This window comes from Anabas testudineus, chromosome 1 (genome assembly GCF_900324465.2).
Source record: "Anabas testudineus chromosome 1, fAnaTes1.2, whole genome shotgun sequence".
NCBI classification, from domain to species: domain Eukaryota; kingdom Metazoa; phylum Chordata; class Actinopteri; order Anabantiformes; family Anabantidae; genus Anabas; species Anabas testudineus.
Window position 1 is genome coordinate 17,005,574 of NC_046610.1, and position 19,380 is coordinate 17,024,953.

A 19,380-nucleotide genomic window follows, 5' to 3' on the forward strand; every position below is an offset into this window, starting at 1 on the left:
TCCGTTGTCAGAACAGCAGTCTGTGCTAGTCCATCAGTAGGATAAAGGGAAAGGGACAGTTGACTGAAATTTATTTGACAAAAATAGTTTTCATGAAGGCACAGCAGTAAGAAATTAGCTATTTTTATGAGCTTTCTTAATGTTACTGATATTCTCCTGCCCACTACACAGAGCCTAAGGAATCATTACAGATACCAGTAAGTTTTTTTTACCAGTTCTGTTTTACACAGCTAACTTTTGTTCAATTTCTTCTGTACCTGCACAAGCTTTTCTGCCTTTCTGAAACATATAAAATTGAGCTCTTTTTATTTTACATTTGCAAGCACTAAACTAACACAAAACCTGTAAATATGTTGCACTCCAGCAACATGTTTGCAGCTTTTTTCTGTCTTCTAAATTATATATGTTTGAATTTTTGATGGTTGGTGAGACAAAACAAGCATTCTGGAGGATTCCTCCTCAGGTCTCCTTCCCATACTGAAGAAACTGTGTTTTATGGGTGGCAGCATGCAATGTGAATGTGTGCTCACCAAGAGCCATGTCCTCATGTGGTTGATCTGTGCCACAGGGAGAAGATGAGGCTCCTACATACCATATGTTTCACATGTTGTGTGTCTGCTCAGGGAACATTAAGATACATTTGCAACTCACTGGGAAATCACCAATCACATGAAAAGCCTTTAGTATTATGTGCGAACACAGTACTTTATCATCTCCAGCTCCAAAGTCAACAAAAGTCATCAGCAAGAGTAATCTGTCATCTGTCTGGTGTCATACGACTGCTTAGACTAAGGGCAACGTCACAACTGATAATGCAGAATATAAGAGCTTTATTAAGAATTTATTAAGAATTAATGTGCTGAATAGTACACAGGAGGAAATGGGTGTGTTGTGGCACCCAATGGCTACAGAGCCAAACAGCACAAACTACACTGCCCATCCAAAAAAAGTCACACAGTAGTAGTAGTAGTTTCATCAATCTCCTTAGATGTTTTCTTTGCCAATAATTTGACTCTTCTGAAACCGATTAACATTTTTCCAAAACCACAATATGTGTCTTTAGACATGGTTGTTTAAGAAATGAGAAGCTGCTCACTACATCGGTTAGGGTTAAATAACTTGTTGCCAGCTGAAAAATAATCATTAAAGCAGTAATTATCCAATGGGAGGCTCTTACCTATTTGCTTAGTTAAATCCAGGTGGTGACTTGTTTTTTTGGACAGGCAGTGTATGTGCCAATGGCATACATGCGAACACAGTCTATCTCTACTGTGGACTGTAATTTAGAGCATCTACTTCAGGATTTATACTGCCTCTATAGTTTAGGTAGGCATCAACCTCACATGTACTGATAAAAATGGTATATTAAGGCAACATTTTATGTCACTGGATAAATTAGACTGATATTATAATATGGTAATCATCACAAAGGGTGACCCATTAGTGGGTCATGTACATACATATACATAGAACAACTTCATTCAAACAGTCATTTCAGCTGTGTGTGATTGTTTATTCAGCTCTAAACCTACAAGATTTAAAGTTCTGACACTACTAATTTACATTTAAAACACTTATACACTCATATTCAAGTGTATTAACAAATAGTTTGTGATTCTGTGTGGAGGAGGAGGCTGTGCTTGGTTGTAGGTGGTGGCAAAAGAACACAATATTCAACTACTTCTGTAGTAGTAGTAGTATGGACTACATTTAAGTCATTTTTTATAAACTGTAATTATCTCTCTGTTTTTAATTCAGTCAATGTTGAAAGAGGTGTTAGGTTTTTCATTAAGAGGAACTGTGTAAGGCCAATTTAAATTCCTACCAATGTTCAGTCAAATTTTAAGGACTGTTCAGAATTGCAATATATATTTGCAATCAAATCTGCAATAACTGCAATAAACTTTATTTTACGCTTCTTTTTAACCATACTACAGCACTTTAATCATATGCAGCAAAAAGGGTGTTTCACTGTGCTGTATATGCAGCAGTTCATCTAGTTCTGCAGCAGGCCTCACTGGTTGAGCAGAAGTCCAACTGAGGATTGCGTTTCATGATCTGTAATGTTCACGTTTACATAGTAAGGATGTAAACCTCAGCCAGAGTTGGTATGAGGCAGTGTAACCTCCTTCACACCAATCAGCAGCTCGGGATAAGAAAGGTACATCATGACCTGAGAACACCAAACACTACAAATATCCAACCTTGGCCAGTAGCCTAGTAACTTTTGGTCCTATATCCATCTTACTGATTTCACCACTGGCATTGTAGCTCATCTCACAGTGACAGAGAAACAGCGTTTACAAACACAAGGCTCCATCATGGTTATTATGTTCAAAGATGGCAAAAAACCATCTGGTTGCTAATTAAAATTCCACAACAATTATCTGATGTTGATTTTCCATCCTAGCACCCTTAGTCTGCATTACAGCTTTGGCCTATGACTGGCTCGAAAGAGCTCTGAAACTGTGGCACAGTCATTTTTTGTATTTTTATGACTAGCTAGTTCTCTAAAGTACTTTAGCAAAAAACTGCACTCACATAAAACTACAACAACAGATAAATGTCACACACTGGTGGTAAACTGGCTTTTTATGTAGGTCAGTGTGAGAGTAGGTTAAATAAACAACTCTCCCATTTTGTTTTGATGTTGTAATATATCAAATATTAATCCTGTAATTATGTTTCAAATAGTTACTCCTTGAGTACCCAGCAACAGGCAGTGCCTCTAAGTATGTCTGTCTAGTCTATTAGAACAAAAACGCACACATTTGTCAGCTAATGTACAGTACATGTGGGTTGCCCAAAGGACACACACTAAATCTTAAAGAAAATGCAACCAAATGCAACTGAGCATAGTGCATGCCTCATGCACAGTATCGGATCAAATATTACAGCTCTACTGCTGTCCATAATCTCATCTTTGTCACAAGAAAAATGTGAATGTGCTGCTGAGGTCACTAAATATTCAAACATTCAGATCAGGCATTACAATACTACATCTTATGAGTAGCCCATATACCAGTGTATCCTTGTAAATTACTCGCATTTGGCAAGTGGCCAGATATGACAAGTTATCTTGCAGCATTTGTCATACCGTTATTACAAGTATAGCTTTGCTGGAGCATCTCAAATAAGAACCCATGAGGTTCAGATGAGGATGTAGCACAACGTTCAAGACTGTACTTTATTCAAAAATATTAGTAAAGCATATGCATCACATGATTTGGCAGTCATCTTATAGCGTAATAGCAACTAAGACATTTTTATGTATCTATTTTACAACATTAACAGTTGAAATAAAATCACCATGATCTAGCTTTCAAATGTACAGTATGTGTGCCCTGCTGCAAAATGAGGACTTAAAGTTGCTAAAGCTAGCAGGCAATATTTGTTGCTGGGAAATGAGAAATAAGGTCAAAGATGGAATCTAACATAGGTCTGATCTAAAGGCAATATTTACTTTCATTATAAGAGGTTACTTCAAAGCCTATTAATGACTCCCATACCTATCTGTAAGTGGGGGAATAGCTGCTACCTATTGTTAGTGCTTGTAAGCCACTTTATAGGGACAACAACAAATAGTTTGGCGGGACACAGTGGGTGGACACCTGGCTAGTCCTGTCGTGAAGTCGTAATGCAGTGACTATAGCTTCTTCTGCAGCACAGAAGATAAGCACATTTATTATATTAATATGTTACGTTATGTACATCTATATCTGTAAAAGCACATCGACTGCCTCTACCCTGATACAACATCGTTATTTAGCTTGACAATATCGCTATCAGCACTGCGTGAAAAGCAATTAAAACGTGAAAATGTGTCTGGTATCAATCAGTGAATCAAGATGCCGCATGAGAACAAGTGCAAACGTTGTTAGCGACTTGTTTCACCTTTCTGCATGTAGTTGAAGCTGCTGTTTCTCTGCTCAACTTGTCATGACTGGTGCAAGTCAGAGCGATGACGGCAGCGTTACAAAGCCCTGAAAATGTCTCCACAGTGTTTGTTAACTTGCCGTACGCGTTTGCACGGAGTAAACTGTGGTGCCACACTGGCCAGGCTATGTGTAGCTAACGGGTAGGTTGCTAGCCAAAGCACGGCCTTTCTTGGCACCAAACTGGCGAGCCCACAACAAGAATAGCAGCCTGGTTTGTTCATGTTAGCAAGCTAGCTAGCTAGCTAGCTAGGTTCGCCGAAACAAAACGGGTCTTGGGCCTGTAATTTTGCCACGGTCTGTGGGCGCATATAACTGCTATGACATCGTGTTGTTATCCATGCACGAACTCCAAGCATTCGCCATTACCCCAACGATTTATGAAGGGGATTCGTGTCAGTGGCTGTGCGATGAAAAAGACAACTGTAAGGGCTGAAAATGGGAAGTCAACACTTACCTAGCTTTACTTTCTACGCCATCTTGGATCCACTTGTCAGACCATCGCAAAGCATAGTGGGATGTACTGATCTGAAGGTTGAGGGGACTGGAGTGTGTGTGTGTGTGTGTGTGTGTGTGTGTGTGTGTTTCAAGCATATAACTATTCTGATCTAGCCTATATATTATATACAATAGTACAATATTTACTATTAAATATTCACTTTTATACATAGGAACCTACAACTACATCATACACACACACTAGGAGCACCTTGGGTTTAGTGTCTTGCTTAAGAACATGTGGACCACAGGAGCCAGGGATTGAACCACCAACCTACTAAAGCCGCTCTACATCCTGATCCACAGTTGTACACACAAAAGAAGCACTGCCCATATTCTAACTGGCACCATAAAAAACAGATTCAATTCAGCTTTATTTTCCCCAAAAGGCATTCAAAACAGACCATTGACATTTTTCTATAATATGGTAGCCAGTGTTCTGAGGTTCTTTTTTTTTTTTCTCATTTCAAAACACGATAAAGAACCAAAGAAAACTGATACGCCTGCTGTTGCCTTGTCTCGTGTTGAGGAATTATCATCCATCGACCCTCTATTGAGCTTATTGGGCATGTGTGCGATGCCATTAGTAGTTTAGAGTTTGTCTCTTTGTACAAAAGGAGAGAAAACAAACAATAAAAGCATCTTACTGCTGATTGCGAGTTTAAGAAGCGACAGAGTTAACAGGAATCTTCTAACTCCAACCATAAGTGTCTTATTTGTAACATGGTTTTGCCTTCTCTTTCTTGTACCCATCCTGGGTTCATCTGTCTTTTTACAACTCAAAAATCCAATCACCACTCAAAACCCTAAATAAATAAAAATATTCAGTCTCTGCTTTCACTTAAGAAACTTGATCCCATTTCAGTGCTTGAACAGACTGTCCTTCAGATGTCCTTTAACCACGAATAGGTCGAAATAGATAAAGAGCTAAATTGTAAACTGCTTTCTCTCAACAGATTAATATTACGAATTTTCTATCAGCTCCATTTTTTAAATCTTGATGATTCAGGTCCTAACACTAACAACACTTAAATCACTCATGACCCAGACCTTCCAAACAAGTATCACAGCATTGGCAATCCCAATCCCAAAGTGCAGCAAGCCTTGGTTTCGTCGTTCCTCTAGTCAGTGATTCAGCCCTGTAGCAATCAGGTGTCCTTTTCACTGCAATCTCCAACAAACATGTTCAGTTAATGTCTGCCACAAACTTCCTGACAACATCCATGCCAACACTACCCGTTGCTCTCAGAAGTGATTGCAAAACCAAAAGAAACTTAAAGAGATTTTCTGCCCATGACATCTTCAGAGACCTCTCCTCATTTTTTTCCAGACACAACAGTGACACAGTCTTTTAGTAAGAAGCTCCCACAGTTTGGACTGAGCTGCCTGACGTGGTTAGGACAACAAACACGGTTTCATCTTTTAAATCTCTTTTTCCACTGAAATTTCTTCCAAAAATGTTTTTCCATGACTTATTACTCTGCTGTTATTTAATACTTTTTATTCAGTCACTGCTTTATTTACGTATAATCTCCTGTGTCCTGTTGTTACTGATATTATTGTAATGTGTTATGAAATGTACTATTTATAGAGAGAAATTATTATTATAGTAGTGTTGTGTCAAATGAAAAAACAAACAAACATTAAACTGAAAGGGCAGAAGAGCTATTATTATTATAATAGCTATTATTGTAATGCTAATGTAAATGCAGCATTTGAAGTATTTCTTACTAAAACATATACTGTATATTTACATAAGAAAATCAGGTTTCATATTTACACCAGCTAAGCTTTTGTTATCTCAAAACACAGTCAGTTGATGAAAATTATGGTTTGATCGGTCGATCTAGATCTTTCCTTTATCTTAAGCCATCTCATAACAGTGTCTCAGAATCAGTGACACCCAGATTCCCTGCACCTAAAAACAAATTAGCATATTGAGCTTCACTTAATACAAGTAACTCTCAAACAACACCTTTAACACCATTATTCCAAATGGTGCAGTACTGTCTAACTTAACATCTGATCATTGAAATGCTGAAGGTGTTACTATACAAGCATAAAGCTCACTAAGTTGTGGCTGTGATTTTGGGCTATATAATTGATTGGTAATCAGTCATTTTCGTACTCAAAATCCTGCTTCTCGTGCCATGAATGGAAGCAACCAAATTTCCTTACTAATTTATTCTGATTTGAATTTTAATTAGTCACCAGGGGTGATTAAAGCGCCCTGTGGAGTGCACACTTTAAACTAGCTGCTGCAAAAATAGTCAGTAACAGCAGGCACTGTGACACCTAATTAACTGAAGAGGTGACAGGGGTCCAAGAAAAAGCTCAAACACCATTATAACAAGATATTACACAAGACAATAAACTGTACAGACTGCAGACTAAAACATTTGTATTCTACCTAACAATGTTACTGTGGGCTGAAGTAGCTTGTTTGATTACATCTGTGCTGAACAGCAGCTTTAACAGCAGGAGCATTTTGGACTTGGACAGATGAATATCAACAACACAACACAAATATTTGTGGCAATCTCAAAGTCCACGTAGGTCCTAATGTCCTAAATTGGGAATCACATCTCCTCGTTTCACTATTTTTTTGATTGTTGACTTGTCCTGGCAAAGAATAAACTAAATTATTCCCATTGACCATTGATCCCAAGATGATATTGGATTACAATATGCAAGAATTACTTAATGAATCTTGATAGGAGTATGTCAGGAGTCTCTTGTATTTAGCTGAATAAATCTACAAGTGATTTTATTCCTTACATTGCTTCAACTTAAAGTAAGCTTCACATTAATGCATTTCTGCCCAATTACCCAACTTTTTTTTTTTATCCAGCCATGTTTGTAATGGCCACATCTGAGTATGGGCTGGCCTGAACACTTCCTGTATTAAAACATATGCCCAGTCACGTTTAATATAAGACAACTGTTAACCAAATGTGAGAAGTTTATTGTTTACATTGCTAAGTATACATTTCCTAGAGTTCTGACACATGTTCTCATACAGCAGTAAGTGCTAAAGTAATGATTAGAACCCAGAAAGATATTTAAAGATCCAGTCACTTACAGAAAGATTCAAAGGGGACGTGCTTATGTGTTTATTGTGAAGTTGTACTGGACAGTAAAAAAAAAAGAAAGAACAAAGTTAGGGGGCCGTGTATGTACTGCAGATTGTTCTCCAATTACATGACATTGGAGTAACACTGTACTCACAGTCCGTCAATATACGGTATATTCAAAACCATTTCCGCAGAAGGGAAAAACAACAAAGATGGACCAAAACATAAATTGATGCACTCCGTTCTTCTTTCACTGCAGGTTGTGGATCATCTCCTCCTTGGCAATCAGATGTGTGGTCTTGTTGACCAGAGACATGAGCGAGTTGAGTTTGTGCGACCAGTCGTTGAGCAGGTCGTTGGGATCTTTGGGCCTCTGAAAGTTGATGATGCCAGCCAGCCTGTCCACCTTGGCATAGATGGTCTTGTTGACCACTAGGCTAGAAAGGAACTCCTCAGATTCCTAAAAAACATATTTGAGCGGGCAGACGTATTAGTGCCTTAGTTTTACATTTTTCTTCTGAATCATGTTAAATAGATAGATAAATAAATCAAACTCTGCAAATCTCCAACTCATGGCGGCAGAATTAAGATTGTCTTTTTCAAAGGGTAAAACACCATCCAAATAATTATACACACTGTTCCATGCAGCTTATCAATATATAATGCAAATTATTTCATAATGCATAATGAATAAATTGATATGAATAATATATTAATTAATGATTTCATGGAAGCAGCCAACTAGACTATTGAGAATTTATGAATATTTTCACCTAATTTACATTAACTTTGTCATTGTATTAGCTTCAGTTAGCATAAGCTAATTAGTTGAACTAATGCTTACGTCAATGGAGAGGTCAAGAAGTCCGGCCATTCTCTTCATTGTGATTCTGGTGTAATATTTGGCCATTATTCTGATGTTCTGGAGGAAAGGGGAGAATTTCATTAATATACAAATTTACAGCATAATATCTGCATAAATTATTTAAAGTTCGAACAGAAAAGCTGTCAGGTCACATCAGCACTTACAGATAAAAAAGATTCAGAAGTGAAATCCAGCAATGCCTTACCAATCTAATTTGAATCTACTTGCAATTTGCAATTTCGTTGTACTGTTGTACCAAGTGTGACTGTACAATGACAATAAAGCTTTATCTTTATCTCTTTACTTTAATACTGCAAATAAGTATTTCAAAGTTTAGTCACATAATCTGCGCAGAGCTTCAATATCACCCCTATCATTTTCCTATTTTGCTTGCAATGGATTTCTTCAGCTCTCTTTGTAATTTTAAATCAATTTACTGATTTATGTTGACTTTAACTGATATTAATCTGTCTTGTGAGTATTAAATGACTGTCACTTGTAATAATACACGTCACAACTACAATGATTGAAAAGGTCTCTCCAATCAACCGTGGTAGCTTGTGACTCCTGGGGTTTGGTGGCCTCCGTCTCTCGTTCTCGCATGGTCACTTTTGAAAAACGTCCCGCTGTAGGCAGATTTACGCCTTTGCTATATGCCCTCAATTTCTATTGGGTGATCTTGTATCCATTCACTAAACAGATGTGCTTTTCAATTACATTTTTAGGAGTTGCATTGAGTGCTCTTTAGTCTTCATGGTGCAGGTTTGGTTCCTTAACATACATTCACTGCGTTCACCTGATCTCCACTTAACGAACTTTGTGACTCGTTTCATCAATGTGCTGCATCATTGATGACTTGGGTGAGTTAATTTATATTAGTTAAATATTTATTTTTGTCACTTTCACATGATTTCTTAAATGCATTTGTCAAAAAAGCCAAATTAATGTCTTTACAGTTGGACTTACATGCTCCACCACTCTGTTCTTCAGGTCCTTCCACCTTTTCTCCCCTTCCTCTGAATAAGAGAACACATCTGTGGCGGGGCTGTCGGGTGAGCCCTCTCTCAGCTCCTTTCCATAATCCTCCACCAGTGAGGCCCAGCGCATCAGCTCCATAGTGGTGAACTGCTTCAACAAGTCCCTGGTAGTAGAGGAAGGATTATAATGATGACCTTTGCTTTTTCCAAGTAATAAACTGCGTTGTTGTTGTTGTTGTTGTAGTATGAGTAATGCAAATGCATATGCCCTATTAAGCAAATCAGAACCACTTCACATTATGTCTGTGCCGTAGTCACTTAATTCATGTCGGAACTAACAACTCAAAGGGCACAAAGTATGTCTTACTTGTATTTAGGGATTTCTTCCAGCTTCTTGTCTGCACTGATTCTGTGCACAAGGTCTGACTGCTCATTATCGTAAGGGGAAAGAATCACGTACAGCACCACACTCTTCAGTGCCTGAAACACAAACGCATAAATTGCATAGATGTCTCTGCAGTGAGAAAACATGTAAATGTACAAATACAACAGTGTGTTTAAAAGAAGCACTCAGGTGTAAAAACTGCCTAAACAATTTAACTATATCCTAAATACATAGAATAAAAAAAAACAAAAAACTGTGTCTATAAAGTCATAAAGTCTATTTACCTGTTGCCACTTGCTGCTGTCCTCCAAGATGCACGGGGTATCATAAATGGCCTTGTAGTGCTTGCAGATAGAAAGGTAGGAGCCCTCGTGCTGGTCCACCTGAATCATCAGGTTGTAATATTTAAGCTTCAACTCCTAAAATGGTCAAGAAACAAAAGGAAAACTAGGTTACACCAACCTATACAGCTCACATTCACCAAACCCTGCTTTCAAAACCCTAGTGTAAAAGTGAAAACACAGGCAAATTACCAATCGCTTCTCAAAAGGTTGTCAAGTCAATGTAGGGAAACATTAAAATATTGTATTAGTGCTCAATTCTAGAGTCTCTCTTACCTCAGTACCCTCTTCTTGGAAGAATTTGGTGTTTATCTTCTTGCTGATGATCTGGGTGCGAATGTAATCTTTGACAGCAATGCAAAGCCTCATCTGTTCCAAGATAAACTCCACCTTCTCCTTTTTCTCCATTGAGCCATATGTTTCCACCTGATCAAAAAAACCAACAAACATACCTTTAACACCTGCCATACAGCAACTTTTCCATTTGCGTACTTTATGTATTTTCTATAGGTATCTTACCTGCAGTTCCTGGAGAATGGAAGCAGCCTCTTTGACCTCTCCACTCTGCTCTTTGATATTGGCCAAAGTCTTTGTGAGTCTGGCACGCTCAATCTCTACGTAGATCTGAGTGGAAGACATGCTTAATGTATTAGCACGTATTCAGACCACAACCTACCCTTTGTATATTTGACCCCTTTGTCTCTAGTTTACAGACACACAAATTCATTCCAAACCTTGCCAGCAGTAACAGTGCGAAGTGTATCGATGAGCCTCAGCTTGATGGTTAGATCGGTCACAGTGTCCACATACTTGTAACATTCTTGCACCATTTTAGCAACAGCCTGATAAGACAGAGAGGGCAAGACACATTAAATGTAGGTCTCAGGAACAGCATATAAATATGTGTCATTTGTAGTACTGAGAATGTATTGGACAGTTGTGAAGAAAAGAGTCATCAAAGACAAACAGGTATCTGACCTGTTTGAGCTGACTCCTCCTTTTTGTGAGCAACATGATGTTTTCATTCAGGGCATCCCAGTCCTTGGCTTCATAGCACATCTGGACCACAGCTACCAGGATTCTAGAGGTGGACACCATGTCTGATGCCTGAGCAGACGTGGTAGGCAGATAGTTTATAACACAAACTAAAATATACAGACATCTTGCATTACATGATTTCTTAGTTTTTATCTTAGAAAACGAAAACACATTGTAGCTTATGGCTGAATACGACTGTGATAACATGATGCTTAGTGCTTTACTTCAGGCTTCCAGTATATCTCACAGTACATGGGAACATGATGCACGTTAGTTTTATGATGAATCAACCAAATATACATGATATTCTCATTCGGCACTCAACTACCCAGGTGTAGGATACTTTCACGGCTTAATGCAAAGGAGATAAACAGTTTGTATCAAGACTGTTCAACACCACATAAATACACTGACTTACTGTTCTAGTTTGCTTCTCCAGCGACAATAAGCTCTCAATGGCCTCCTGCAGCTTGCCCTCCTGTAGAAAACAAAAACATAAATCAGTCAATTACAACAATTATACGGACAAATGACAACTCTTTATGCCTTCTATTAGAATTACGCTATGTTGAAGGCACTTTGTGGGACTAGCATGTTAGCTAAGGATGTCGCCGATGACTAGCCGGCTACGACTACCACCATGCTAGCGATATTAATAACAACCACAAACGTGAGAATAGGAGGCGAACAAACGTCTGAACGCTTTAAAGCACTAATCTACATTGATCAACAATTAACAGCAAAGCACTGGTGCTATCAGGTTTCCAGGTGGTGCTAATGAAAGTTAGTGTTAGCTGTGTTAGCTTTACTGCTAACACAGCGATCCTGATGCACCATGACTCAGCCGGCGCTGGCCTCTTCTACGCTTCTTACTTTGGCCATTTTTTCACACTCCGGGAGTCGCTGGTCTACAGTTGAACTGTAGTCGATCTCCATCTTCACAATCCTGCCATCGGACCTCTCAGATCGCTCCTCGGACATGTTTGCGGCGGACAAGCGACGATTGTGTGCGGAGCTTTTCCTCTCTTTAGCCCAAACTCAGCGCAGCAGTATTTTGCTTGTCAAATGAACGAAACGGGAACGGCGACCAATCAGAAGAGGGAACCAAAGGGTTGTCCGAGGCGCCTGAAGGACCCAATCCACCAAGGCTATTTCAGACAGGCGCACAAAGGCCAGCCTACATTGTTTCTATTGCCCAGTCACAGTTCTAATAAACGCTGATTTGATTGATATTAAAAATTGGAGGCTTTGGTGCAAGTAGAGGAATTAATGCATCAGGAAGGACTCTCTAGAATTACATTTCCTGCTTGGAAACTCTTAAATACACATCCTGGTGGGAAAATACAGTGACTATGTGACAGTAAACAGTTTTACATCTCCGTCTTATTGATGACAGGGATGATTATGATGATGAGGTGGTAGGGTGGTGTTCATTCCTCATTGATGCTCTGTAAAATCATTTTTGAGGTGAGACAGTTCTAAAGAAATCAGAGCTCAAACGTAATGATGATAATGATGGCTAACAGTATGATGATGAAAAAGAATGATCAATCAATCATCAGAATCAAAGAAAAGTAAGAAAGTAAAGATAAGGAGAACAGTAATTACATTAAAAAATATTTTTTAATTGTGTAACATGTTCTGAATGCATTAATAAAATGTTGAATGAAGAACTTTGTGAATGGACCATACACAGACTGGGTCCTGTGAATGAACACTCGGTGCGGTGTCCATAGTTCGCCAGTAGATGTCCCGGTGTCTGCTTTGTGCGTTGCTGCCTCCACACAGTTCACTGCTTTGAAAGGCTCCTGTGTCCCCATAAAAGAAGCTAATATGGGTCAGTGATTTTCCTGCTCATTGCAAAGAAAGCCCCTAAGCCCTAAGCTAAAAATCAGTTTGATCCCAGTGCAGGCTCAGCATAGACCTTGGAGGCCTGGTAACCTGAACATGACTCCAATCCACTGAGAAAGAGAGAGAGAGAGAGCGAGAAAGAGAGCGAGAAAGAGAGCGATCAAATAGGCTATAGAACAGGACCAGGCTTTTCAGGATTCTGAAACATTAGGAGCTCAGATGAACCTTGAAATGACCATCATCATCATCATGATCATCAGTATAATCTTCCTCAATACCACTGATGACAAAAAGAGGCGGGGGTGCCAAGGCCAAGATCAAATATGTATTTGAGATTATGATCAAGCTTTATTTATCTATTTATTTATGTCTGTTTAGTTGACAGATGATCTTCACTAACAAAGCTCACACTGAGGAAAATAAAAATTAAAAACAGTTAAAAAAAGTGTTTCCTCTTTTAATGTTTCGCCTAATTAAATACAGGTTCTGTCTTAAAAAGTGGGGCAGATGTAGGCCTCTTTGGCTATTTCAGAGGTTACAGATTGGTGTGGTATTATTGATGCGACACAGCAGTGCAGATGACATCAGGATCGAATCTCTGTTCTAATCAACACAGACCTTATTGAGACAGTTAGGTCTTCATTAGGTCAGAGAGTGCTTCAGAGACACCCCTCACATGAAAATCGGTCTCTGTCTCATGGGCCTTAAGCTTCAGGCATTATAGGTTACGATAAACACAGGCTGTCAGAAATGAAAAACAGGCCTGGGATTTAACAAGCTGTTCCTTGTATGATAAATCCGAGAACAATGAATGGAAACGCTGTTTGATTACACTTCCAGCTATTATCACATCTTCAAATAACTTAGGACATGTCTTAAGACAGCATGTATCTTATAAGCAGGTCTTGAGACATCGCATTTTTTCTAAGACGTGTCAATAAAACTTATAGACAGTTGTAAGACTTAGTCTTTGTGATGCTGATCATGTCTAAAGATCCATGGCTGCTTAGGTTTTCCCCCTTTTTTTGTCATTGTCTATTATTTAAATGCATAATTTACTGTAATTAAGTAGTAAAAACAATGATTTAACTAAAAAGTAACATGTAACATGGAAAATGATATATGTCCTCATTTAAAACACATGCAACTGCTTTTAGCCTCACATTTAACTTTTAACTGAGCTGTTTTGTGACCAACCACTAAAATTAACAACAGATTAGGCTCACAGCAAACAAATCTGTGAGGTTGTGTTTGCTCACATTGCACCTTATCCACTGAACGCGTACATGAATCATCTCTTCATACAAACTCTGCAGTCGTCCATAGACGTCCCTAACTTCACACAGAGTGGAGAGTTTAAACTCTATTGCTGTTTCACAGTTGTTCACCGTCCTGGCATGAATATATTTCAAGGCAGAAATGCTGAATGCTTGCTGGCACTTCAAAATGCTGTTTGTCGGCATCTGCAGCGCAGAAATATGACTATAAATTTTGATCACTAGACTAAAATAAATCAAAGGTGGAAGATGAAATGAAGGCAGCACTCCTGCCTTAATTGAAAGGGACTATTTTTATTGTGTTTACACCGTCCTTTCTATTTTTGTCAAGACAAGCGGAGCTCAGAGGGTGTCAGCATGACTAATGTCCATTTAGGTAATAAAAACACAGTCATCACTGATGGTGGCTTGTTTTGTCAATTAGCTGCAGCCTAATTGTAGTATCTGTTCAAATACATCTTTGTTTAACCCTCCTGTCGTGTTCGGGTCAAAACAGACCGATTTACAACTTAAAACACTCATAAATATTGTTTTTCAAATCTGATTGCCTCAAGACCTTATGATATCCTCCACACTATGCATTTGAACATATAAAATCGATGATCACCTCTTTCATTGAAATTTGAGTGTTTTAATCCACCTTGTTACACCTGTGGTGTTCCCGGTCAAAAGTGACCGCCATAGGAAATGAATGGGTTTCCAGATTATATTGATCCTTCAGACAGAAAACATCCCCATACACACCACCCCAAATCACTAACTGACTTACTAACTTACTCATTTATTCCCACACTCACTCACACATCAGACTGAACAATATCTTTTGCGGGTACACATCTCTTTCCCGCGCTTGTGTGTCGATCCTCCCACGTGAACCAACTACCTGAAGAAACAATGTACCATATCGTCACACAGACTAGACAGGTGTCTGTTATGTGAACGCATCTCTTTCCCACACTTTTGTGTCTATCTTTCACGTGAACCATACCTTCCAGACTAATCAATGTATCATCTTCACACAGACCCCGTATATATAGCTTGATGTTTGCCTTGTACTCCTTTTAGTCTGAGCCCAATAAGTAGGTGATTGACCAAGCGGTTCTCTGACGAAGAAGTTCTGGTCCAGGTTTTTGGACATGAAGAAGAGGGCACTGAAATTAAACCAGAGATAGAGGAGGATGTCTCGGAAGTGGAAGACAACACAGATTTTGATCCAGAAGTTGAGGAGACTGACCAGTCAACAGATGGAGAGGGAGAGGCACCTGAAGAACAGGCACCTGAGGAGACATTCCAGTCCAAGAGTGGACACTTGCTCTAGTCTTCATCCCCCCAGGACAGAGGAAGTAAAGAGTGGAAAACGTCATAAATATGATGCTAGGGCCAACACGGTATGAGACATCTCGTGTGGATGACATCAAGTCCAGCTTCCAACTCTTTTTACCATTGCGCATTGAGGGAATTCTACTAGAGAAAACTAACTTGAAGGGGAACCATGTGTTTAGGGACACCTGGAGGGAAATGGACCTGGTAGATCACCAAGCTTACACAGGTTTGTTGATTTTAGCAGGAGTGTATCGCTCAAACAATGAGGCTACAAGAAGTTTGTGGGATGCAGAGTCTGGCAGGCCTATATTATGTCTTTACAACAGTTTCATGAGGAGTGCCTGGTTCCTTTCAGAGGTTGCTGTTCCTTCAAGGTGTACATTCCAAGCAAACCGGGGAAATATGGAATAAAGATCTGGAAGAGGCCATGCCTGGAATATACAGGTATACATGGGGAAACCCAGTACTGGAAGGGCCGAAAAAAAAAAACAGGGCATGCGTGTTGTGCTGGACATGACAACCGGTCTCCAAGGGCAAAATATAACATGTGACAACTTCTTCACATCATATGCTCATGGTCAAGAGCTGCTAAAAAGAAAGCTCACCATGGTAGGGACAGTGAGGAAGAACAAGCCTGAACCTCCCCCTGCACTGGTATCGACCAGAAGAAGAGGGACTCTCATCAAAATTAGCTTTCAATGACATGACTGACTGACACACACACTCTTCTGTCATATGTTCGCAAGAAGAATAGAAATATCATCCTGATAAGCATGCTTGTTGAGTTTGGTCTTTGGTTTTCAATTAATTTTTTACATTACATGATAATTTTTAATACATTTTCGGTGCCTATTTTTATTTTCATTGCAGTTATTTTATGTTAATAATTAATAATTATAATTAATTATATTAATTCTATAAATTCATGTTAAACACTACTTTTAGACATTGTTCACATCTAAAGAATGTTGACTAAAAATTTGGTGCTGAAAAATGGTTTTTGTGCTAATTTAAGTGCAGTTAAAGCAGACCGGTCAATTTTGACCGGGAACACTAAAGTAAGGGGCAGGAGACGAACACGACCGGAGGGTTAAAGGAGGAAATCTCAAAGACAACTCCAAACTTCTGAAAAGCTAACAGACACATGAGCACACCCCCTTTGCTTCCTCTAACTTAACGATGCCACTGAAGGACTAAGTCAGTCATGAGAAGTAGTGGAGGCAGCAGTTTGATCTCACAGCTCTCAAAGCTGGAGGCCGCGTCACGCATGTTAGAAACCAGGGCGAGCCAGATGTGAGGCGCTCAGCGCACAAGCGATGCTTCCTGTGCTATGGTTGAGTCAACCGAGGTCTCTGCCAGAGTCGGCGGGCCCATCGGAGGGGAGGGAAGGGGGGCTGGGGCGGCTGTTAACCGCTTAAAGTTTCCGATCCCTCTGCGAGCTGCTCGTACGAGCAAGAGCGAGAAGTGGAGACGGCGCATCAGCCGCTCTAGTTCCGCGTGCAGCACGGGGAACACTGTCCCAGGCGCAAAGTTTGGAGCCCCTAAGTCCGAGGCTTTTCGACACAGCACCAAATCCTCAAATGACTTATTTTCTTTCGCAGAAATTTGGACCTTTACCTCCACCGTTATCCCGACTAGAGGCGAGAGTTTGTCGCCCATCGGCGTCAGGCAGTGCCACGTCCGGTGAGATGTTTTTTCCAAAATAAGAGCCGCAGTGAAAGCGCCATAAACTAGTTTTGATGAACAATAGATTGCAGCATGGATTGCTGAATTGAATCTAAGTTTTACACAAGTCAGCATAAAACGCTGGGACTTTGTAAACCCTGTCAGCTAAGTAGAACATTAAGCGGCTTGTTGTCCACTGAGGGCAAATCATTAGCTCAAAGTAATCCAGACATTGCAGCACCTCACCTGCTTTGATTTAATGCAGATGGACTTTTTCTTTAATGACCAGACTCTCTCTCCCTCTTTTATATATGTGTGTGTGTGTGTGTGTGTGTGTGTGTGTGTGTGTGTGTTAGATTGTGCAAGTCAGATTACAAGGCAGATCACTGTAGATTTGATGCTGTTAGACTAGATTAGTGTAAAATGTAATTCAACTTACCTAAATAACTGACCTGAAATAAAGCTACTCAATCCATCGAATAAATGAAACATTTTTGGCACATACCCAGGGTTCCTTTGTCTGTTAGCCTTTAAAACTACATTTTGATACTTGCAAGGCCCCTACAGTAAACCACTAATATGGGACTCTCATTCGCTGAAATGATGTGAAATAAAATAATACTAATAATTATGATAAAAAAAAAAAAATAAGAAGAAGAAAAGGGTACACCCTTATTTTGAAGGCCCAGCTGATCCGCTTCCGCTGGCGTTCCGCGCTGCTTACGTGTAGCTTGACGCGTGAGTGCACTAGGAGGGGACACCCCTGAGCCGAGCTCATTTTCACCCTTGGGTTCCTCGCTGGAGACACCGTCCGCCGGTTCCGATGAAAGAACTCAGCCCGAACTCGGAGCGGACTTCGTAAGCCGGGACACACACCTCTCCACATGCGCTGACACGTCTCCAGACATTACACGCATCCCGTCGGGCGGCACAGGGAACATTGGCTCGGCTGCTCTCGGACACATTGCGAACACGCACCAGAGACGCGCACAGGAGGGGAAGATGTTGATGAAGGAGTACAGGATATGCATGCCCCTCACGGTGGAGGAGGTGAGTTTTATTTATTTTTTTGAACACCCGTTTTAACCCTGTTGGTCCACACGGCCGCCGCCACTGAGCTGGTGTTAGCTGCTGCTCCCACGACCCTGACAGCTAAACATTTGGGCTGGCTGCTCCGCACATGTGGCGGGAGGCTCCACGGAGTGGAAGAATTCACACAGCAACTTGAAGCAGCCTTACTTCAATGCCCGATTGTTTACTCTCTCTCTCTCTCTCTCTCTCATCTGCGGGTCCTTGTCTCCCTGTGTCTGCCCCTGCTTCTCCAAGAGGCCCCTTTTAAACCATTCTGCTAAGTTGACAGTGTAATCAACACTTTTTTATCTATACACACACACACACACACACACACACACACACATCCTTAGGCAAAAGAAGACAACTAATCCCAAATATAACATGGCATATCTAGGAAGATACCACTTTACGCTGTGATCTCCTGACAACTACTAACTGAAGGGCTGATAGCCGGCTTGATCTATTGTTAGTATAAAATAATGATGTAAAATCAAATCTTTATTATCTGATCAGCATCCTGGAAGACACACTACAAGACCCCAAGTGACGCTGTCATTTTTGCACCTGTCACTCTTTTGCACACACAGATCGCACGCACGTTGGCTTGTCTTGAAGTCATGCAGCTTTATTGGTTGCACATGATGGCACTAACACAATGCGGAGCAGGGATATGCAGACTTAGTGGAGTTTCATGCTGTTGCACCGATGCTGCACTGATTGACATCAGAAAGGCCCATTGTCAGTATTCAGCCTCTTTCTCTGTGTGTGTGTGTGTGTGTGTGTGTGTGTGTGTGTGTGTTCATGTGGTCTCACGACTCGGTCTAAATTTAGAAGGTGAAGATGATTGCTCTCTTGTCCTGGCATGCACGTTATACAGCACGACAGCACCTTTTTTCAATTATCGCCCGTGCTATTGTTTTCTAACTCGACTCTATGATTTGTGTGGCTGTGGTGCGTGGGCGTTGTTGTTAGTTTTCTTACAGCCGAGGGGCCGGTAGTCAGGTGGAACAATGGTTTCGCTGCAGGAGCACCGTCTCCACTGACATCTTGTCAATTCAGAAGCCTGAAGAGATTTCA

At 40.2% G+C, this 19,380-nt stretch overlaps 3 protein-coding genes across 5 annotated transcripts in view; 1 reads left to right on the top strand and 2 right to left on the bottom strand.

The window, feature by feature from the left end:
• helz (helicase with zinc finger) overlaps positions 1-4,443 on the bottom strand; it is a 45,581-nt gene extending 41,138 nt beyond the window's left edge. For all 3 annotated transcript variants that reach the window (XM_026359145.1, XM_026359143.1, XM_026359144.1), the window contains exon 1: positions 4,393-4,443. The gene's annotated coding sequence lies outside the window, so the exon portion shown is untranslated. The remainder of the gene's footprint in view (positions 1-4,392) is intronic.
• Positions 4,444-7,377: 2,934 nt separating this feature from the next.
• On the bottom strand, positions 7,378-12,191 carry psmd12 (proteasome 26S subunit, non-ATPase 12). Its single transcript, XM_026360858.1, has 11 exons — positions 11,987-12,191; positions 11,532-11,591; positions 11,054-11,182; positions 10,810-10,917; positions 10,595-10,699; positions 10,352-10,501; positions 10,019-10,153; positions 9,717-9,829; positions 9,339-9,513; positions 8,352-8,429; positions 7,378-7,967 (listed from the first exon to the last, which is right to left on the bottom strand). The coding sequence occupies exons 1-11, from the start codon at positions 12,092-12,094 to the stop codon at positions 7,758-7,760; spliced, it is 1,371 nt and encodes a 456-aa protein (XP_026216643.1). The 5' UTR covers positions 12,095-12,191; the 3' UTR covers positions 7,378-7,757.
• A 5,721-nt stretch (positions 12,192-17,912) lies between these two features.
• Positions 17,913-19,380, top strand: part of LOC113161954 (cytoplasmic phosphatidylinositol transfer protein 1) — a 55,426-nt gene continuing 53,958 nt past the window's right edge. The window contains 1 exon segment of the mRNA XM_026359829.2: positions 17,913-18,279. Coding sequence (XP_026215614.1) covers positions 18,232-18,279 — 48 coding nt within the window. The 5' untranslated portion in view covers positions 17,913-18,231.

Excerpts from the sequence above, each read along its gene's own strand:
- psmd12 (XM_026360858.1), bottom strand. The coding sequence starts at position 12,094 with ATGTCCGAGGAGCGATCTGAGAGGTCCGATGGCAGGATTGTGAAGATG. Across the intron at positions 10,700-10,809 it reads GCACTGTTACTGCTGGCAAG|ATCTACGTAGAGATTGAGCG; the intron begins GTTTGGAATGAA and ends TCTTCCACTCAG. Across the intron at positions 9,830-10,018 it reads ACAGCAGCAAGTGGCAACAG|GCACTGAAGAGTGTGGTGCT; the intron begins GTAAATAGACTT and ends TTTGTGTTTCAG.